Source organism: Gymnoscopelus microlampas (assembly GCF_963454915.1).
Source record: "Gymnoscopelus microlampas genome assembly, chromosome: 10".
Taxonomy (NCBI): Eukaryota; Metazoa; Chordata; class Actinopteri; order Myctophiformes; family Myctophidae; genus Gymnoscopelus; species Gymnoscopelus microlampas.
Genome location: NC_139947.1, coordinates 3,465,532 through 3,489,269, shown reverse-complemented (window position 1 = coordinate 3,489,269; position 23,738 = coordinate 3,465,532). Strand labels below are relative to the sequence as shown.

At 40.5% G+C, this 23,738-nt stretch overlaps 1 protein-coding gene across 1 annotated transcript in view; it reads right to left on the bottom strand.

Annotated features, from left to right (window-relative positions):
• The window catches only part of bltp3a (bridge-like lipid transfer protein family member 3A), a 75,990-nt gene that overhangs the window by 39,980 nt on the left and 12,272 nt on the right, over nt 1-23,738 (bottom strand). The window contains exons 2-9 of the mRNA XM_084070349.1: nt 22,022-22,184; nt 16,188-16,226; nt 14,387-14,478; nt 12,506-12,695; nt 10,388-10,528; nt 7,277-7,447; nt 5,868-6,051; nt 4,809-4,895 (exon numbers count right to left, since the gene is read on the bottom strand). Of these exons, the coding sequence (XP_083926475.1) occupies nt 4,809-4,895; nt 5,868-6,051; nt 7,277-7,447; nt 10,388-10,528; nt 12,506-12,695; nt 14,387-14,478; nt 16,188-16,226; nt 22,022-22,184 (1,067 nt within the window). The remainder of the gene's footprint in view (nt 1-4,808; nt 4,896-5,867; nt 6,052-7,276; nt 7,448-10,387; nt 10,529-12,505; nt 12,696-14,386; nt 14,479-16,187; nt 16,227-22,021; nt 22,185-23,738) is intronic.

Genomic DNA, 23,738 nt, shown 5'->3' with positions numbered 1-23,738 from the left:
GGGTTAATATCAAAGTATTTAATCAATTTTCTCCCCACTCACATTAAGGTCGATGAAATAATATATAATGATCAAATAATGCAATCAAAATGGAAATGATTTTTTCTTTCCTTTTTCTTGTTTGTATTGAATTGATTGAACATCGTTTTGGGGATGAGATGTCAGGGGGCAACAACACAAAAACAAGACAAATACAAAACAATAAAAAAACCATAGAAAACATCATAAAATGTCCAGGCTCTGGCAGCTACATTTATCTGAGGTATCCAAGGGACGGTCCAGCCAGTCGATGAGTTCATCGAAGTCCAATTAGTATTTGAAGCCATGATTTAAGATCCGTTTTATACTTTGGAAGGACATTCTGGGATTTCAGATCTACTGTTGGTTAAAATGTATACATATATATTCAAAGATTTGCACACATTTTTGCAATTAAAAAAAAAGATATAATAGATCTACAAGCTCATAGCACTCAGTGCCACACTATGAACTTATATTATCATATACTATCTTACACTATTATACTTGCTACTATTGTTATTGTTACTACTTGTATCTCTTTCTGTCTCTCCTCTGTCTCTCCCTCTCTCTCTCTTCTTTCCCCCGACACGGTCGAGGCAGAAGGCCCCCCACCCTAGAGCCTAGGGTCTGCCTGACGTTTCTTCCAGTTAAGAGGGAGTTTTTCGTTGCCACTGTCGCAAAATTGCTTGCTCAGGGTGGGACTGTCGGGTCTCTTCTCTACATGTAAAGTGTCTTGAGACAACTTGCTGTGATTTGACACTTTAATAAAATTGAACTGAACTTGTATATCTGCTATTTTTGAAAATCCAAAGAAATCTGTAATGACAGCGATGCGTTCCCGGCTTTGAATGGGTTAAGACTACACGGAGGAGCCAGCCAGTGAGCTAGTGGAGGCATTTCTATGGTTGCTCCACATTCTACACGGCAGGAATTCCACTGGAGAGTGTAATCCCAGTGGGCAGGGCATTAGTCTGCTTCAACAGCCGTCCTCTGCACTCTAGCAGTGTAGTGGGAGTGAGTTATGTGTTTAAGGGCCTGGGGCTCGACGGCCGTTAATCACATTAAAACCCACCGTCTCTATTTTGGGTCACGTCATTGTATAGGCAAGAATCTTCAATGAAAACGTTAATGAAAAGCAGATCTACAAGCTTAGAGCTTGTACATCGGCCATTTAAAAAAACAACAAAAAAAAACAACAACGTATGAGTAGGGCTCAAGTGACCACATCACCCGTTTTCATCCACTCTTCATGTAACTGTTTTTTTGGTGCCGCTTTGTTTTGGTTCCCCCTGTTAGTTTCCCCAATCCCCATTTATATGCTGAATCGAGTATAACTACCAGTTTTGTCTCGCCAGTCGCTATACGAGTTGGAATAAAGGATGGATATACCAAACACATTTTTTTATTGGGTAGGCCCTAAAATAATGATGCCCTTGATCGCGGTGAATTAGTTTGGGTGATGCCGGCACCCTTTTTTCCCGGCCGTTGGTTCTGGCCACCTGATGATGCTCCTGATGACGTAAGGTTATTTCCGCTCCCGACCGGATCAGAAACCCCGAAAATTGTATTGATCCCAGGGTAAAAACATTAAGACCGGGAACGCATCTGTGTGTCAGTTTTAGATTTTTTTCGGCTATTCAAAAATAGCAGATCTACAAGCTCATAGTGCGGCACCGAGTGCCGCGCTATGAGCTTGTAGATCTGCTATTTATTTATTTTTAATCGTGGGATTTTTTTGCAAATCTTTGAATATATATATTTTTTTAAAGCAAACATTTTTTAACTCAAATCTTTGCTTCTGGCGGAATTCTACAAATGTCTTCTAAACAGTTTTTTGAAAAAAACGTATGTTGCTTTAATCAGTCGTTCTCAAACCCTTTTCATGTCAGAATTTGGCCGCCGACCCCCATCTCAAAATATGTTGTTCCAGGGACCCCCCAGAAACAAAGATTTGAGTTACAAATGTTCGCATCAAAAATATATATATTCAAAGATTTTCACGATTTTTTCAAAAATAGCAGTTCTACAGCCCTAAGTATGAGCTTGTAGATCAGCTATTTTTGAATAGCCGAAGAAATAAAAAAAATGACAGAGATGCGTTCCCGGTAGAGGGTAGCATGGGTCCGGGTATACCCGAATACCCGAGACCCGAACCGAGAACCGAACATTTTCGGGTCCAAAAATATTGACTTGTCCGTCGGGCAGGTTCGGATCGGTTCCAATTCCCTCGGGGCTTGGTCGGATCCATTTGAAATGGATAGACCCGTATGGACCCGGGAGGACCCGAGTTTAAAAAAAAAAATATATATATTATATATATATTATATATATATATATATATATATATATATATATATATATATATATTAGGGCCGGGACTTTATCGCGTTAATTTCGATCAATTAATTACAAAAAAATTATCGCGTTAAAAAAATTAACGCATTTTAATCGCGCCTATTTTTTCACCGCGGAACGTTTCTCACTGGACGAGTTTCACACGGACCTATTATCCAGCGCACCAGGTTGGTGCGCTGGTATTATCGGTCCGCCTGAGAAGCTGTCTGAGAAGTGAGAACGACGTGGTTCTCACAACAACAGAGCAGCCACTGAATGAAGACGTGCCGCATAGCCTGCTTGATAATGTTGGCTGGGCAAATCAGAATCTGTAATGGATGCCGCCCCCCACGCGCGCGTTTGCACGATGCGGTGCGGGTCACATGCGCGCGATTTTTTTAAATAATTAATTAAACGACTATAAAACAACTAACAACAACACACTCTACCAGCCTCCAATGGTGGAAAATAGCAGATCTACAAGCTCACAATGCCTTGTGCTTGTAGATCTGCTATTTTCACATGGTTACTGTATGTTTTATAATATTAATCGAAATCTACAAAGTAACTTGTAACTAAAGTTTTAAAATAAGTACAATATTTGCCTCTGAGATATAGTGGAGTTACTGGAGTAGAAGTAAAAGTATTAAACAAATGGAAATAGGCGTATTCGAGAGTCGAGTGCAAATACCTCAAAATTGTACTTAAGTACAGTTCTTGAGTACATGTACTTAAAGACGTTTACCAAAATCCATTTGAAAACAATTTTTTTCATTGATCTCAGGTCAAATATTGATGTGCGATTAAAATGCGATTAATTTAGATTAATTAATTACAAAGCCTCTAATTAATTAGATTAATTTTTTTAATCGAGTCCCAGCCCTAATATATATATATATATATATATATATATATATATATATATATATATATATATATATATATATATATATATATCTCAGGGATTCCGTTAGCCAGTATTTACCGGCCATTGACCGGTAAAATGTTTAATTGGCCGGTAATTATAAACACCACCGGCCACCGTGGCCGGTTGGGAAAATGCTGTTATTAGGCTATTTTATCATTTAAGCCCATTATTAATATTATTATTTGGATAAAGTAGTTGGCTACAAGCATTAAAATCATAATCATTTAAAGTTTTTATCATGATCTGACTGTGTGGTTTAATTCCGACAGCCTGCTCGGCTGCTGCTGTGCGCTGCAGTTATAGAATAGCCTATTCGTTGTACGATGGTGTCGCACGTTGAAAATATCAGAGCTACAAGCTCACAGCACGTCGCAACGCGCCGCTTTTGAGCTTGTATGTCTGCTATTTTTGATACGCCACAACACAGGCTCTCCTTCTAATTAGCGCTGAGTATGGTGTTCGCTCGGTGTTGATAAACAGAACCGAGGTTCCGAGGTGACACTGATAGAATCTGATTCTGAACCAAGCCGGACCCAATTGTCGATAAAGGGACCCGAACACGTGTGGGTCGTGGATATTATGCAAGCACAGTCAGTGACTGTCTGTCTGCAATGGATAAAGTGGTGAAAGTTGGACGACGGTGTCGCGCAGGGAAAGGCTCTGGCACAGCTCGCCCCTAAACACCCTCGCCCCCATTTTTCAGGCGGACCAGCGGTTCTTGTATTCTTGTAATTGTTTTACTGAGGATAAGGGTAGAAATAGGTTTAGGATTAGGCATAGTTTTACTGAGGTTAAGATTAGGAATAAGGCATAGTTTACTGATATGTTTAGGAATACCAGGCGAATGCCGACGGATTTTCCCCGGGGGTGGGGCAACTGTGTTTTGGGGCGAGCGCCGAGTGGGTGTTTTCATAGTTTTGGTATTCGTTGCTGCTCACTCATGCCCACTTTATTCATTTCATTTTAACACCTACAACAGGACAGGTCACACAATGGACAATTGATATGCATCTAGGCTCATTCCTATGTTAATTTATAGGTTGAGCTGGGGGGATATGAAAGTCTGTGAAAACGTAGCTGTTCAACTTCTGCATGACGCAACCCTCCGCTGTAGCTCGCCTCGGAGAAGCGCTGACTCGCTGAGACAACCAGTCTCGATGTTATGGAGAAAATAAGCATAATATAGCATCGGACACGGTTCGGGTCTAAAGACCCGGCCGGATCGGCTCCATTCCCCCCGGGTCCATTTAGGATCGGGTCTAATTTTAATCGGCTCCGTTTCGGACCGGGTCTAATTTTAATCGGCTCCGTTTCGGGTAGGGTCCAGTAAATTTGATTTCTTTCTAGGGTCCGTTCGGTTCGGTTCAAATATCCTCTGATCCGTTTCGGTTCGGGTCCAATTTTTTGGACCCATGCTACCCTCTAGTTCCCGGTCTAAATGGGTGATAATAAGATGGATTTGCAGCCCTAAGTGGTGAGATGATTCAAAGCGAGCGAGAAGTCATGAAGTCGTTTAGAGACTCACCAGGTCTGTGGGTGGGGTAGTAGTCGAAGCCCAGCTTCCTGAAGGTTAACTGCATGGCACCCTGGGAGCCCGGAGGGGGAGGGGCATCTAGGAAGAGGCCAATCACATTACAAATAATGTTAGTAAATCTTGGGTAAACCAATGGTTCAAATGCTTCTATAATGCACCACTGATGGATTACACACACACACACACACACACACACACACACACACACACACACACACACACACACACACACACACACACACACACACACACACACACACACACACACACACACACACACACACACCACAGAGCTGAGTCAACAATAACATAGTATATAGCCTGATTTTGGAATCCAAGCACCCCCCTTTACCCAGACTACAGCAAATACTGACATCAAACGTCCAGTTATGTCCATCTGTTCAAAGTAAAACAGCATATCTGCAGTACCCAGGATCCATATTCTGGGAAAAGGTTCGCAGAAAATAGCAGATCGACAAACTCGAAAACAGAAAAGTGACTAGTACAGAACATGGTATTAAATAGGGGTCTGTGGCCTAATGCAGTGATTCTCAACCTTTTCAGGCCGTGACCCCCCCCCCCCCCCCCCCCCAAATAATGATATTTGAACTGGGGACCCCCCAAAATAATCATATTTGAACTGGGGACCCCCCAAAATAATCATATTTGAACTGGGGACCCCCCGCCCTGACAAGCACTTGGAATTGTAGGAGTTGAGGCTTTACATTTAGCCTGACACGGTTCCACAGATACATATTGTGAAAATAGCGAATCTACAAGCTCACAACGCCTCGCAACGATGTTGGCCTCTTTCTGGTCTTTTTTCATTTATTTCCTTTACTTTTTTCAATTTTCTAAGGTAGGCTACACGTTTTTTTTAATACATTTTTCACTGTCATCTGTGGACCCCCCCAAATTCATGTGGAGACCCCCCTGGGGGTCCCGACCCGCAGGTTGAGAACCACTTGGCCTACAGCATATCAAAATGGTGGTCCTTGACATGAAAAAAAGGTTGAGAATAAGCAATGAAAAATGCCAAACTCTAATAACCTTGGTCCACAGAGGAGCTGTCGTTACAGATGTGCAGGTCCAGGCGGGAGATGAAGGTGTGGTATGACGACTCTTTGACGTCGTACTGGTCAAAGTACTGACTCAGGTTGCTAGGGTTACCGGCGGGGCCGCTGGAGGCGGAGTCGGACCACAGGGTGTGGATGCCGGGGGAGGGAGGAGAGGTCTGCAACACAACACAACATGTCAGCCCCTTCTTACTGTTACCCTTTTTTTTCAGGCTAGGATACCAATAGGCTCTATTCACAGCAGCCATATTATGAAGACATTCACAGGTGTTACCAATGATACTAATGACGGCTCTGTTCCATTCTGGTCAGACAGAGTCAGGGTGCTGATATTGTGCATGTTGGCTCACTGGAAACACTCCCAAATGGCCCTTTACGGGTGTGTAACCTTACGGGTCCATTTGGTTCCATTTGTACACTCTCAGAGTTATGGGGGTCGTGGAAACCACTGTGCTACACTAAATGGAACAGAGCGTTCATTAGTATCATTGGTAACACCTGTGAAGGAAGTGATAATATGGCGGCTGTGCATAGAGCCTATTGGAAGTGATGACACAAAGAAAAATGAATGTCATAAAAAGTATGCTGTCATAACTCTTGCTCCTCCAGAGCATGGAATCTGTGATCGCCCCCTCCGGAGCATGGAAAGGCAATAGCGGACGATGTGGAAAAGAAGCCTGTCGTTCAAGCATTCGAACCGATCGTCAAAAAGTCACAGGAACGCCCACATTGTCATTCAAACCAAACAAAACAGCACAGGCACAGGCACTGTTTCTAGACCAGCTTGCTGTACACGCTGGTAAAGAGAGCTATAGAATCGTGAAAATGTGTGCAAATCTTTGAATATATATGTATTTTTAAAGCGAACATTTGTAACTCAAATCTTTGCTTCTGGGGGATTCTACAAATGTCTTCTAAATCCTAACAGTTTAAATATATATATATATATATATATATATATATATATATATATATATATATATATATGTTGCTATAATCAGTGGGTTCTCAAATTTTTTTCATGTCAAGGAACCCCCAAAATTATATTTATTTGGCCGTGGACCCCCATCTCAAAATATGATGTTCCAGGGATCCACTAGAAGCAAAGATATGAGTTAAAAGTGAAAAAATATTCAATGATTTGCACAAATGTTCTCAATTAAAATAAATAAATAGCAGATCTACACGCTCATAGCGCGGCACTCGCTATGAGCTTGTAGATCTGCTATATTTGAAAAGCCAAAGTATAAAATAATGGTTAAAGTGGTTACACTGATATGTTCCATGCTTCTAATGGGTTAACCAAAAAGATATCACACACACAGCACCTTTAAGGTTATGGCTAACGATCTCTAATAATAATAATAATAATGTGTGTTTTACCTGCAGGGAGTCGTGCGTCATGTTCTTCCTCTGCTGGGCAGACTTCTCCATGCCTTCGCTCAGAGACTTGGCGTAATGGATGATGGCTTTGAGCTGAGAGTCGGTCAGAACCCACAGCAGGTCGTCCAGAATGAAGAGCAGCTTGGAGGCCAGAACGTTACAGTCCTTCACCTAAACACACGCACACACTCATTATACACACGTATTATACCCACAACCATTAATTAGAATGTTACAGTCCTTCACCTAAACACTAATTATCCACACTTATACACAACCACTAATAGGCTCTATGCACAGCAGCCATATTATCACTTCCTTCACAGGTGTTACCAATGATATTAATGAAGGCTCTGTTCCATTTAGTGTAGCACAGTGGTTTCCACGACCCCCATAACTCTGAGAGTTACACACCTGTAAGGGGCCATTTGGAAGCCCATGAGGGTCCCTGGACCCCAACTGTAGACCCACTGGTGTAACAGAGTGTTTCCAGTGGGCCAACATGCACAATATCAGCACCCTGACTCTGTTTGACCAGAATGGAACAGAGCCTTCATTAGTATCATTGGTAACACCTGTGAATGTCTTCATAATATGGCTGCTGTGAATAGAGCCTATTAGAACGTTACAGTCCTTTTGCCTAAACACACGTAAACACTAATTATACACACTTAGAATGTTACAGTCCTTCACCTAACACATTAACACTAATTCTACACACTTATACACACACTACACAACCACTAATTAGAATGGCACAGTCCTTCACCTAAACACATACGCACTAATCATAATATACACTTACAATAGAGCAGAGGTTCTCATATATTTTCACATCAAGGACCCCCAAACTGACATGGAGAGCTGTGTTAGTCCCGCAAAATAGAATATTGAAAATATTTTGAGCCATGAGAAAATGTGTTAATATTTGTCAACATATTATCATCTTATCCTATCCTATACCGTCACCCCAGAGGATGGGGCACCACAGACGACGTGTTGACTTGAGCATCACTCTCCCTCGCTCTCTGTCTAGCCTGGCCATTGTCTCACTGACAAGAGTTTCAAGTGAGTCCACCATACTCCCATGTAATCGTCCCAGCTTTTCATCTGTCTCACTCATCCTCAGTGTTCATTTTGACAAAACATTTTTATTTTGTTTTAGTTATAGTCTTTTGAATAAAATTCCACGTAGTTTTAGTCCAAGTTTTTCATCTGAAAGGCTTTAGTTTTAGTCGACTAAATATCACAAGATTTTAGTCGACTGAATCTACAGTGGATTTAGTCGACTAAAATGTATTTTAGTGAGCCATGATGGCATCATAATGCCTGATTTATCCTTAGCTTAGGAAATAGCCGATCTACAAGCTCACAACGGCTGGCTGATCTTTTGCTGGACTTCCTCATTAGTGATATGCTGGGTGTAGGAGATCTGTAGCATCTCAAGAGTTTCCTACTCATGTAAAAATGTTACATAGCCTAATTTTCCAGCGTAAATGTATCTGTATTTTTGTTTCAGACCATATTCGGTATCTGAGTACAGATAGCTAGATATATTTATTACGTAAACAAATGATTTTAAAACCCTGTTAGCCTGTGACTGTCGGCTATGCTTGCTATGAGCCAATCTACAAGCACACAACGGGACGCAATGCAACCGCAGTTATTCAAAAAAGAAGTTGAACATCTTTGCATATAATGACACGGCCCAGAATAGGGATGCTAGGTGGAATGTGGTTTACGCCAAACTCAGGCAATGCTAATTCAATGGAGAAATGAATGTTAGTGAGTTTTTGTCATGTAAATTATAGTAACTGTACGCATTCAACCCCGACGGTAACAGTTAGTGGTTTTCATGCACAATTCACCGGTGAGCTAGAAAAGGGAACTTAAGCCATTCAATCCGGGGAACGCATCTCTGTCATTTTAGATTCCTTTGGCTATTTTTGAAGAATTGTGAAAAATCCTTTGAATACATTTGAACAAATGTTCGCTTTAAAGGTTTGCGCAATTTGATTTGCACAAATTGTCACGATTTTTCAAAAAATAGCAGATCTACAAGCTCATAGCGCGGCACTCGGTGCCGCGCTATGAGCTTGTACATCTGCTATTTTTTGAATAGCCAAAGAAATGACACAGATTCTTTCCCGGTCTAAATTCACCAGTGAACTAGAAAAGAGAACTTAAGTCCACTGACTTTGCGCCAATGGCTGTTAATGGTGTAAAACATAATAACATACTTGTAAACAAACACTGTGCAACAAATAGGCACTGTAGTCACTCTGTCCAAAGAGGAAGAAGTAAACTAACCGATGCAGTCAACCAATTTATTTTTAGAAGTTCTGAATTTTAGAAAAAAAACTAATAGCCTGGAAACATTTAAATGTTTCTATACACTCTTTGTCCATACTTATCCAATCTTAAATGACTCAAATCAAATTCTGTACTGTCCCTTCACCTCCATTATCTGTATTCTCTTCTCATCTGCTGTGACGGGTCCAAGTGCTTTGGCTATTCAAAAATAGCAGATCTACAAGCTCATAGCGCGCACCGAGTGCCGCGCTATGAGCTTGTAGATCTGCTATTTTTGGGAAAAATAAGTGAAAATTTGTGCAAATCTTTGAATATATATTTTTTTTAAGCGACCGTTTTAACTAAAATCTTTGCTTCTTGGGGTCCCTGGAACAAAGAAAAAGTTTGAGAGTCTCTGATTATAGCAACATAAGTTTAGGATTTAGAAGACATTTGTAGAATCCCCCAGAAGCAAAGATTTGAGTTACAAATGTTTGCTTTAAAAAAACACATATATTCAAAAATGTGCACATATTTTCACTATTTTTCAAAAATAGAAGATCTACAAGCTCATAACGCGGCACTCGGTGCCGCGCTATGAGCTTGTAGATCTGCTATTTTTGAATAGCCCAAAGAAATCTTAAAATGACACAGATGCGTTCCCGGTACGGTCTTAATGGGTTAATGGTCAGCAGTGAAACATGATGCAGTTGTGTGTGTGTGTGTGTGTGTGTGTGTGTGTGTGTGTGTGTGTGTGTGTGTGTGTGTGTGTGTGTGTGTGTGTGTGTGTGTGTGTGTGTGTGTGCGTGTCGGTCCTACCCTGCGTTTCAGAGCGATGCGTATGCGTCCCTGGTTGGTGATGAGGCGGAGCGGCGTGCTGCCCAGGTCGGCGTCGTCGCTCTCTATGGCGTCCATCTCGATCCTCAGACTCTGCCAGTTGATCTCCTTGAAGGTCAACACCTGCGCGGAGGAGGCGAGGAGAGACCAGGTGTTATTATCCTACTATAATTCTAGTAACCTCTGTCTGTAGTGGGTCTGTAGTGGGAGTAGGTGAAGCTACCCGGTTCTCCTCAGTGGCTGGACCAATTGCTCTGATTTTGCACACAGCCATTGACCATTACCATCTGAACTTAACTGTGAAGCCCGTTTTTCAATTTCATCAAATCTCAGCTTCTTATTAGCGTTTATGTGTAAAACACTGTCGCCATGGTTACGGGGCTGCCCAGCTATGGGACGAACTGCCTACCGGGTTGCCAGATCATGTGCGCATATCCCCCCACGGATGCGACGACCGGGTATGGTCTAGTTATGATAATTCATACAATCACACGACATCGTGTATGGTGTGATTGGTGAAACAGAGTGAAAGTAACCCCCGCCCCCCCCCCCCCCCCCGCTTGTTCCTACACAATTAACGCAATATGTAAAATGAGGATGTTTTAGTCATGTTGTTCCTGCTGTTCTACACACAGCCAACCAGGTGAATAGATCACAGATTGTGAGGCTTTAACCGTTGCTTTTACAGTACATCCGTGACCATTAGGGTTTTAATATATATTGCCAGTTTGACCACTTCAAAATTAAACACTAACCAAAAATAGCCAATCCACAAGCATGGAGAGCTTGTAGATCTGCTATATATATTTCCTTTTAAATCGTGAAAATGTGTGCATTTTTACTCAAATCTTTGCTTCGGGGGGGGGGGGGTCATATCATATCATTTTGGGTGGTCCTTGACATGAAAAGTTTGAGAACCACTGATATTATAGCATAAACATACATTTATTTTTTTCATAAAAACTGTTAGGATTTAGGTTTGAGTTACAAATGTTTCCTTTTAAAACATTTTAAAAGATTTGCACAAATTTCAAGTTTAAAAAATAATAGCAGATCTACAAGCTCATAGCGGTGCACATGAGCTTGTAGATTCCCAACTTGCATTGTTTTCCCAACTTGCGTTGGCCCCCCTGACCCCGAGTAGGGCCGCTAAATAATTTGCGTTCAGGCGATTATGGAGTAATTGTGGCAGGCCGAGTGACATGGATCGGATAAGGGGCTTACACACACGCACACGCACACACACACACACACACTTAAGATGCCACGACTATTACCACGTCAAGGCGAACGCTTTGAATCAAACAGCTGTCATCTGGTATTTCAAACACAAGATTTTCTCCATGAATTGGGTCATGAGATGAGTCTTTAAACAGAGAGAGGGTTTGGACATGGTGGATGTTTGGCCTCATTAAAACAAATCATTTTATATCAGGACGTGATGAGCACATGACACTATAGCCACTCTTTGATGTTCACATTTTAGTATAGAAGCACATGTATACAGCTGCTGCAAAGAGGCTCTAAGCACAGCAGACATATTGGAAAGAAATTGGGCCACTTCCTTCACGGGTGTTACCAACAGTGGTGTTAAAAAGTACTCCATTTTCTTTTATTTAAGTAAAAGTAGCAATACCACATATATAAAAATACTCTGATACAAGTAAAGGGCCTGTGTTCAAAATGTTAAAGTACAAAACGTAAAAGTACTAAAATGTTTGAAAATAGCAGATCTACAAGCTCACAACGCGTTGCGGTGCGACACGTTGTGAGCTTGTAGATCTGCTATTTTCAAATAGCCTAGGTATAAAATAGTAGTGGTCAATGTATGCGTCATTATATCATAGTTTATATCTGAAAAGTAACTAGTAACTAAAGTTTTCAAATAATTGTAGTGGAGTAAAAGTACAATATTTGCCTCTGAGATGTAGTGGAGTAGAAGTAAAAGTATTGGAAATTGGAAATACTAAAGTAAAGTAAAAATACCTCAAAATTGTACTTAAGTACAATACTTGAGTAAATGTACTTAGTTACTTTCCACCACTGGTGTGTGTGCATGCACGCGTGCGTGCGTACGTGCGCGTGTTGCTGGTTGCTTACCTCTCCTCTCTTGGGGTCGGTGACGCGGGTGAAGCGCAGGTCGCTGCGCTGCCATTTGGGGTTGAGGCTGTTCCCCTGGAGCTGCCAGAGCTCAAAGGAGGCGTGGAAGGCCCGCGCCTGGACCTTGATGGTGATGGTGTTGATCACCACGGACATGCCCTCCACCACCTTCTCCGCAAAGCCGTACTCGCTGCATAACGCAGAGAGGCACAACAGGGCGGACAACATTACAATGTCAGATAGATCAGTGGTTCTCAAACGTTTTCATGTCAAGGACCCCCAAATTGACACTTATTAGCCCGTGGACCCCCATTTGAAAAGATAAGCCAGGAACCCCCATAAGAGAAGATTTTGACGGCTCTAGCCGTAAAAATGTTAATATCTCAGAGTTACAGACCCATCAGGGTCCATTTGGTTCCTATCCATCATTTAGCTGGGGACCCCCTGGAACCCCCTCAAGTACCCCTGGGGGTCCCCGGACCCCACTTTGAGAATCAAGGAGATAGATGGAAACCTCCTATTTCAAAAGGCTCCATGCACGGCAGACATTGGAAATAAATTGTGCCTCTTCAAAAAAAGAGTCATGGGTGCTGATATTGTGCATGTTGGCTCACTGGAAACACTCTGCTACACCAGTGGGGTCCAGGGACCCTCGTGGTTCCTTGAGGGGGGTTCCAAATGGCCCCTTGCGGGTGTGTAACTCAGAGAGTGAGGACTAAAACTGAGACTAAATACTGTCTACAAATAAAAAACTACACTAGAATGTTAGGGAGAGACTAGTGGAGTAGAGATCCAGTACAACTAAGACCATTTTATGCTTGGTTGTGCGTGGGTGACACACGCTCGAAAAATAGCCGATCTAGAAGCTCACAACGCGTAGATCGGCATTACGACGCCATCGCTTGCCTGCCAAAATGCATTTTAGTCAACTGCAGATTTAGTTGACTAAAATATTTATAGCAATTCATTTAAGCCTAGAGTCAAGCCACCCAGGGTCCTGGTGAATCATGACCATTAAACCTTTTTTTCTGTGATTTAAAAAAATATATATATTTAATTATATGATATACTATATTTAATAAATACCCTGGATGGCTTGATTCTAGGCTTAAAATAATTGATATAAATATTTTTGGAAATGTCAATGGGAAAAATGCATTGACTATTTTGAAGTGGAACCAGAAAATGGCCACCACTGCTATGCCCTATTGCTGTGTGCGTTCTAGAAACACCAGCACGTCAGAGCGAGGCTGTCAGTCAGCGTGTCACCGTCTTTGTGACGCAAAGACAAACTGAAAGGCTTCAGGGTCAACTCACTCTGCTGGGTTATTTTTACCCTGAATCCCGTCGTTCCGGTCATGCAGGCGAGGCATTGTTCTAAGCCACTTAAACACCAGAGTTAAAATGCACCAAGAATATTGAAAAGTCATTATGAAAGCAAAAGAACACTAAAGAAAAAAGTGCAAGTGGCATAATGTGGCTGCAAAATGGAATGACATAAAGTACGAAAAATTACAAATAATTTCTTGCCACTGAAATCTTGCCACTGTGTTGATGTGTTTAACAAATTAATCTGTAATTTTAAGATTTGTTTGGCTATTCAAAAATAGCAGATCTACAAGCTCATAGCGATGAGCTTGTTAGCGCGGCAGATAGCGCTAGCGAACAGATTTGCACAAATTTTTCGTGATTTAAAAAAAAAATAGCAGATCTACAGGCTCATAGCGCGGCACTCGGTGCCGCGATATGAGCTTGTAGATCTGCTATTTTTTTGAATAGCCAAATAAATCAAAAAAATTACAGATGCGTTCCCCGTCTTAAAGGGTTAATGTAGGCAGGGGTAAAAAAAAAATAGTGACATGCCCCTTTAACCAGGCTCACCTCTGGCCTGCTGAGGTGGCGATGGGGGAGGGGCCGTTGGGTGGGCGTGGCTCTTCACACGTCCTCATCTCCACCTCCACCTTGTCCAGGTACTGCATGGAACAGAGGGCATTTACACCCGTTTTACTAATCTTTAAGGCGTTCGCGGCCCACGGCCACGTTCATTTTCAGAGCCATGTTTGTTTTAACCCATTAAGACCTGAGGCGATTCTTAAAAATGTTTTCTAAATCCTAACAGTTTTTTGAGCTTGTATATCTGCTATTTTTGAATAGCCAAAAAAATCTAAAGATACACAGATGCGTTCCAGGTATTAATGGGTTAATGATGGATCAATGGATCGTTGGATTGATGAAACTAACGTAGGATAACTTTAAGTTCCTGTTTATTGGTATCACAATGAAACGTTTTTTTAATTAAAGAAAATAATAACAGCGGTTCTCAACCTTTTCAGATCTTGACCCCCACAAATAATCATAATAACTGGGGACTCGCCAAAATAATCATATTTGACCTGGGGACCCCCCAAAATCATCATATTTGAACTGGGGACCCCCCAAAATAATCATATTTGAACTGGGGACCCCCCAAAATCACAGAAATAATCATATTTGAACTGGGGACCCCCCAAAATAATCATATTTGAACTGGGGACCCATCAAAATAATCATATTTGAACTAGGGACCCCCCAAAATAGTCATATTTGAACTGTGGACACCCCAAAATAATCATATTTGAACTGGGGACCCCCAAAATAATCATATTTAAACTGGGGACCCCCCAAAATAATCATATTTGAACTGGGGACCCCCCAAAATAATCATATTTGAACTGGGGACCCATCAAAATAATCATATTTGAACTAGGGACCCCCCAAAATAATCAGATTTGAACTGGGGACCCCCCACCCTGAAAAACACTTGGAATGTAGGAGTTGAGGCATTACATTTAGTTTTACTCGGTTCCACAGATAAATATTGTGAAAATAGTAGATCTAGTATTGAGGGTTTAAGTGGTTAAATGTCTGAAATAAACAAAACACATGAATTCACACAACACTGATAGTCTACGAGGCTATCTATGGGATGTTGTGAGCTTGTAGATCTGCTATTTCAGCTGAATGCTTCAGATAGTAGATCTACACGCTCACGCTACAAGCTACAAGATAGTAGATCTACAATCTCACGCTTGTAGATCTAATGCTGGAGATAGTAGATCTACAAGTTCACGACGAGACCCCCCAGGTTGAGAACCGCTGATGTAGTGAGTAAAGGAGTGATTTGGGACACAGTTATGGGCCGATAACACAGCGGAAAAACACACATACCCTGAATACAATGTAAACAAAAGCATGTAACAATAGAGATAACGGATACTATCACTATGCATGTACTGTACTGTGTACAGTACATATAGTCCTAGTTGGTATCTTTTATTTGAAGACCAAGGAACTCTGTTCTTTATTACACACTATGTGTATTTGACATTAGCTTTGAGAAGTGAGATTTGTATTCTCTCATATTCTTATTTGAATTGTAAAAACTGATGTGTAGCTACCAAAGAATGTCAGTGTTTCTTTTACACCTGTGAACGTGTGACAGTTAAGTCATGTTAGTTGAAGTTGAGTTGAGTTTGGCACTCGGTGCCGCACTATGTGTTTGAAAGTATAGTATGCAAGATATAAAGAATGATGACAGACACAGTGTGGTCAGGTTCAGCTTGTAGATCTGCAACACTGAGAGGGGCAGTTGGAGTAGAGAACAGACATGAAAACAGACTGGGTGAGACAGACGTATCCTTACCAGGCAGATGGGGCTCGTTTTCAACTTGGTCCATTGTATCTGGCAACGAGACAAGACAGCAGAGCATGAGGGTGAAATCAGGGAATCAAGCCAACAGACCCTTAAGAGGTATATTATTATACTTCAGCATTCTACCACAGCACGGCAGAACCTCACGTTGTCACTTTGGGAGGACTGCTGGCCCGCCCTCTATTACTGCCATGTCATGATGATGTTTACCCCCGGATGGATGATTAGGAAAGCTTTAATAGTGCCGTCTGAATGATAAGCAGCAGCTAAATAAAGACACTGTGGGGGTAGGTAGCTGCTGCCAGAGGTGCAAAAGAAACCAAAGTTCTGCTTGTGGTGAGGCAGACTAGGGAAAAATGACTGAGGCGCTCCGTCTTCAGGTGAAAAACAAATATTAATTTATGTTAGCAGATGAGCAAGGCAACAGCTGACCGACGCATTTCGACACTTAGGTCTTCAACAGGGTCTTGGGTCTGCTGCTGGAGGTCTTCACGGGTCCGTGTTTTATTAACCCATTAAGGCCTGAGGCGATTCTTAAAAAAAATCTAAATCCTAACAGTTTTTGGAAAAAAATCTAAAAGATTTCTTTTTCAAGATTTTTCAAAAATAGCAGATCTACAAGCTCGTAGCTCGGCACTCGGTGCGGCGCTATGAGCTTGTATATCTGCTATTTTTGAATAGCCAAAGAAACCTAAAGTGACACGGATGCATTCCAGGTCTTAATGGGTTACGGTCAATTGGGTCGGTTCAGATACTATTATCGCGGGTCTGTTTTATCAATAATTAATCAATTATTATTTAATTGTCTCTTATTGTAGGCTGCTACGTAACTGCTAGATTCTATCACGGAGTAGTCTATAACTGGCATCTGCTGGTAGAAAAGCTTTTTTTTTTGGCCAGCAATTAAAATGATTAGATTTGACACGTCCACGCAACATGATATCTAACAGTCCAAGTCGGTTCTGTAATAACTCGGAACAAATGAGATCTCCGGGGCGAATGATAAAATGGCTGAACCAATCGGAATTTGGAAAAGAAATTGCAGGTCCATTGGGGTTCGGGTCAGTCATTCAAGACCTGTGAAGAGCTCTAGTTGCTGGCTGTGTAGCTTCCATGGTTGTTCCTTCAGCTGCAAACCACAATGTAATGTAAACCAATTGAAGATAATTAATTAACCCATTCAATCCGGCGACGCATCTCTGTCATTTTAGATTTCTTTGGGCTATTCAAAAATAGCAGCATGTAGATCTACTATTTTTGAAAAAATCATGAACATTTGTGCAAATATTTGAGTTTTTCCATTTGTAACGCCAATCTTTGCTTCTGGGGGTCCCTGGTACAAAATATTTTACAAATGTTCACTTTAAAAATATATATATTTTCCAAGATTTGCACAAACTTTTTTTCTAAAATAGCCAAAGAAATCTTGACACAAATGATGCTTTCCCGGTCTTAAAGAGTTAAATACCATTACAGCCCTCATTACTTGACAGACAGACAGACAGAGTCAAAATGTTGAACTACCAGGACAATGGCTGAAGAAGATATGTCACAATCATGACATTTTACTTGACGACATTCATTGCCATACAAATAATTGCAATTAACGATATTAACATAACAATTAACATAATTAATAAAAATGACATTTCTGTTTGCATTTTAGGCTTTGTTAACAACAACTGCACAGGGCAAATATGAGAAATAACTGAAATATACAAAGAAATTCCATATTTAATAACTATACTTTCAAAGTGATTTAACAATAGCTGAAATGGACGATCTGCAAGTTTACAAAGCGTTGCATCGCAGCACGTTGTAAGCTTGTAGATCGACTACTTCGGCTAAAACTCGAGTTTTAACTTGTAGATCTGCTATTTTTGAATTGGAATCCTGAATTATTTTTTTCTATTTTTTAATTGGAATCCTGAAAAGTAACATTCTCAATGCATTTAGTTATACTTATGTTAACTTCATGAACTTAAATACAAATACATTGGACAATAGAATTGTAATACTAGTCATGAACCTACTAATATAGACTGAAGTCATTAAATGTTTGCATGTTTGGAATTGTAACAGCTGAAATCAATAATATATCAGTATTCTGATATTAACCTGTGGGCCGCATTAAGTGAAGGTGGGGGCCGCATGTGGCCCCCGGGCCGCCAGTTGCCCATGTATGCTTTAGTGTGACGCTGTACCAAGTAGGGGCGTTGATTTACGAAAAAAAAAACACAAAAAAGTTAAAATATGGAGATAAGAGGTTTCTGCCCACGACAGCAACAATATATGAAAATGTATGAGAATCAGTCAACATGGAAACGATTATGACGATTATGCCAAATAATTGCAATTAGGCGATAATGTAATCATTGTGACGGGCCTATTGATGATGAGGACTTGGAGATCAGTGGGAGTTGAGCCTTGCTGTAACAACTGTGACTTGTTCAAGCAGATGATCAGCTGACTGATGAAACATAATAGGCACATGATGATAGCCAGTGGTGTTAAGTAACTAAGTACAATGGCACAATGTTGAGGTATTTTTTACTTTACTGGAGTATTTCCAATGTTCAGTACTTTTACTTCTACTCCACTACATCTCAGAGGCAAATATTGTACTTTTTACTCCACTATAATTATTTGAAAACTTTAGTTACTTTGTAGATTTTGATTATCATTACAAAACATACATTAACCACTTCAGCCCTATATATACATTTCGGCCAATTGAAAATAGCCGATCTACAAGCTCACAATGCGTCAGCGATGCGACGTATTGTGAGATTTTATGCATTTGAAAACTTGTGAGACATTGAGTATTTTCTACTTTTGGTACTTTTAAGTACATTTTGATACCAATACTTTTGTACTTTTACTCAAGTAAATTTAGAATTCCGGATTTTTTACTCGTAACAGAGTGTTTCTACATTGCAGTATTGATACTTTTACTTAAGTAAGAAATGTGAGTACTTTTGTCCCCCACTGATGATGATAGCCAATACGAAGCGGTCATAAATCTTCCTCCCCTCTGGCCCTGTGTGTGTCAGCGTTATCTACATGGAGGGCTTGCATCACGCTCACATTGAGGGATATTTTTATCCCTGCTAGTCTAGTGCATTATTGGTTCTCAAAGTGGGGTCCGGGGACCCCCAGGGGGTCACAATCACAATCATTTGAACTTTTTATACTTTGGCTATTCAAAAATACCAGATCTACAAGCTCATAGTGCCGCGCGATGAGCTTGTAGATCTGCTATGTTTTGGAAAAAATCGTGAAAATGTGTGCAAAGTGCAAACCTTTCAATATATATATTTTTAAAGCGAACATTTGTAACTCAAATCTGTGCTTCTGGGGGGTCCCTGGAATACCATATTTTGAAATGGGGTTCTCAAACCTTTTTATGTCAAGGACCCCTAAATTGGTCTGTATTTGGCTGCCCCCATCATCTCAAAAAATATGTTGTGCCAGGAACCTCCAAAAACAAATATTTGAGTTAAAAGAAGTTTGCTTAAAAAAAAACGCTATGAGCTTGCATTTCTGCTATTTTTGAATAGCCAAAGCATAACAAAGCCTAAATGACAAAACAGAAATTGTATTTGTATTCATTCATATGTTCCAACGTTCCAACTTCAAAAGCACAATTACATAGTTAATCACAATTATTTGTATGAAATTAAATCAATCGTCTTAACTTAAATGTTGTAATCGTGACACAGCCCCCTGGCTGTCAGGCAAAAACCTTGTATCTCCATATTTCAACTTATTATATTTTTTTTCTTTTTGTAAATTAATGCCGCACTCCATCATACAAGAGTGTCGCACAGAAATTGGGAAAATAATAAGATATTCTCTTCTTGCTCTCTTCTGGTGAGCTTGTGGATGGGGCAATTTTCAATTTTTAGCGGTGCCAACCGCTCTACATTTGACTCTGTCCGTTTGTCCGTCCGTCCGTCCGTCCGTCCGTCCGTTATGTCCGTATGAGCACGGCGTATGAGCACGGCATTTAAACAGCTATAACTCCAGTTCACACACACACACACACACACACACAAGTCAATACTGCACACATGCGCACACCGCACACACGAACACACGCACACACACACACACACACACACACACACACACTTGACGTCCGTATGAGCACGGCATTTAAACAGCTATAACTCCAGTTCGCAGCATGCTACGGAGTACAAATTTTGTACATGGACTAAAACCACCAATAGGGACGAACTGAAATTAATTCAGCCCCGCCCCCTCTGTCTTCCTATTGGCTGGGCTTTAAACAGCCGTAAGTCCAGTTTGCAGCATGCCACCAAGTCCAAATTTGGTATGTGGACTTAATAATAAACTTTATTTATATAGCACCTTTTTAAACAATGTTACAAAGTGCTTAACAATTTAAAATCAGACAGTGAACAATGAAATACAATTATGCAATAACAAAAACAACACACAACAGTAACAGTGAGTAAAAAGAGAAGCACCGCACTTAGACCACCAATAGGGACGAACTGTAATTACTTAAGCCCCGCCCCCTCTGTCTGCCCATTGGCTGGGCTTTAAACAGCCATTATTCCAGTTTGCAGCATGCTACCAAGTACAAATTTGGTAAGTGGACTCAGACCACCAATAGGGACGAACTGAAATTAGTTAAGCCCCGCCCCAAAGGCACCGCTTCCTTCACACAGGGTGTGATTTTTTAATTTAATTTGTTTTTATAATAATAAAATAGGAGACATTTTGGACATACAAGGTTTCCACCTGACATTCAGGATATCCACTTGCACACACGCTATGTTAAAAGTAATATTCAGAGTGCTATTGTAAGTGATACCAGGAGGAGAGTAAAGCGGTGGTGTTGGGGTTGATCTTAGTGACCTTCCTGTAAAGGGCCGTTCACGTCAAGCACAACAGCAACCACGATAACAATAAAAATGGGTTTTAAACCATTTAGACTGGGAAAGTATCTGTCATTTTTAGATTTATTTGGCTATTCAAAAAAATAGCAGATATACAAGCTCGTAGCGCGGCACTTGTATATCTGCTATTTTTGGAAAAATCGTGAAAATGTGTGGAAATCTTTGAATATATATTTTTAAAGCAAACATTTGTTAACTCAAATCTTTGCTTCTGGGGGGTTCTACAAACCTATGTGTCTATATCAGTGGTTCTCAAACCTTTTCATGTCTAGGACCCACAAAATTATTTGTATTTGGCCGCCGACCCCCATCTCAAAATATTTAGTTCCAGGGACCCCCATGGGTGCCGCGTTATGAGCTTGTATATCTGCTATTTTTGTATGGCCAAAGTATAAAATATCGATAAAGTGGTTACACAGATGCGTTCCCGGTCTTAATGGTTTAAGTAAAATATTTGAGTACTCAAATGTTATACTTGATTAAAAGTATCAATACTGCAATGTGGAAGTACTCTGTTACAAGTAAAAGTCCAGAATTCAAAATTTACTTGAGTAGAAGTACAAAAGCATTGGCATCAAAATATACTTAAAGTACCAAAAGTGAAAGTACTCGAATGTTTGAAAATAGCCTAGGTATAAAATAGGGCTAAAGTGGTTAATGTAGGTTTCATAATATCATAATTTATATCTAAAAAGTAACTAGTAACTTAAGTTTTCAAGTAAATGTAGTGGAGTAAAAGTACAATATTTGCCTCTGAGATGTAGTGGAGTAGAAGTAAAAGTGTTGGAAATTGGAACTACTCAAGTAAAGTACAAATACCTCAAAATTGTACTTAAGTAAATGTACTTAGTTACTTTCCACCACTGCAGGTATAGGTTAGGTTCTGGTTGAACGTACCCTGATAGCAGCCTTGTTGCAGAAGACCCTGGTGACGGCCAGCCAGGTGGGCAGGTCCAACATGTTCTGCAGAACCTCCTCGTCCAGCTCCAGGTTGGACAGCTGCCCCTCCCCTTTCAGCGTGCTCAGGTTGATCTTGTCTGGAGACAGGTTCTTTGTGAACCTGGTGGTGAGAGGAGGAATGACACACACAGAGAGAGAGAGAGAGAACAGCATTCAGGGAGGGACGCTGAGAAAAAAAGAAAAAACGTCGCACAAAAAACACACACCGACTCACTGAAGTCCAGTGGTGGAAAGTAACTGAGTACATTTACTCAAGTACTGTACTTAAGTACAGTTTTTAGGTATTTTTTACTTCACTGGAGTATTTCCGATTTTCAGTACTTTTACTTCTACTCCACTACATCTCAGAGGAAAATGTTGTACTTTTACTCCACTACAATTATTTCAAAACTTTAGTTACTAGTTACTTTGTAGATTTTGATTATTATTACAAAACATTAATCACTTCAGCCCTATATACATTTTGGCCATTTGAAAATAGCCGATCTACAAGCTCACAATGCGTCGTATTGCGACGCATTGTGAGCTTGTAGATATGCTATTTTCATTTTATTTATTTTTTTTAACTTGTGAAATGGGACATTCTGCATAACGAGTACTTTTACTTTTGGTACTTTAACCCTTTAAGACCGGGAACGCATCTGTGTCATTTTAGATTTCTTTGGCTATTCAAAAATAGCAGATATACAAGCTCGTAGCACTGCACCTATGAGCTTGTAGATCTGCTATTTTAGAAAAATCGTGTAAATCGTGCACATCTTTGAATATATGCCTTTTAAAACAAATATTTGCAACTCAAATCTTTTCTTCTGGGGAGGGGTTCCTGGAACAAGATATTTTATAAATGTTCACTTTAAAAATATATATATACTGTATATACAAAGTTTTTCACATATTTTCACAATATTTTTTTTTTTGCAGATCTACAAGCTCATAGAGTGGCACTTGGTGCCGTGCTATGAGCTTGTATATCTGCTATTTTTGAATAGCCAAATAAATCTTAAAATGACACAGATGTGTTCCCGGTCTTAAAGGGTTAAGTAAAATTTTTTTATGCCAATACTTTTGTACTTTTACTCAAGCGTATTTAGAATTCCAGACTTTTACTTGTAATGGAGTATTTCCACATTGCAGTATTGAAGTACAAAAGTACAACATTTGAGTACTTTTTCCTCCACCGCTGAAGTCTCCGCCCCCAAATAGACTCCACCGTAGAGTGAGTCAATGTTTTGTTTGAGACAAATTGCCAAATTGCATTTGGAGGCAGTTGTGCGCTAATTGGCAGTAATTGAGTGAGTCATGCTGTAGCAGCTGTATCAATCAGCCTCTCTGAGCCAGTATAGCTCACAGCAGGCTGGCCACAGTCTGGCTTTGACCTTTTTCACATCCCAGGTAGGGTTGTCGTAATATAACCGCATTACTCGTTTGCGTTATCCTTTAAGCCTTATTAATGTCTGACTGTACCTCGTGCTGTTTCTGACCAAAAAAAAAGTATTCAATCAATGCTATCAATATTCAAAACTGCAATATTGTGCGCTATTAACTCTTTGCCTTAGCCTGGTAAACCCTCCCTCCGGAAATCTCATTTCCATTTGATTTCAGGAAGGAGTCTGGTCTGAAACGCCTTTCTGCAATAATCGCTGTGGGCTGGAGT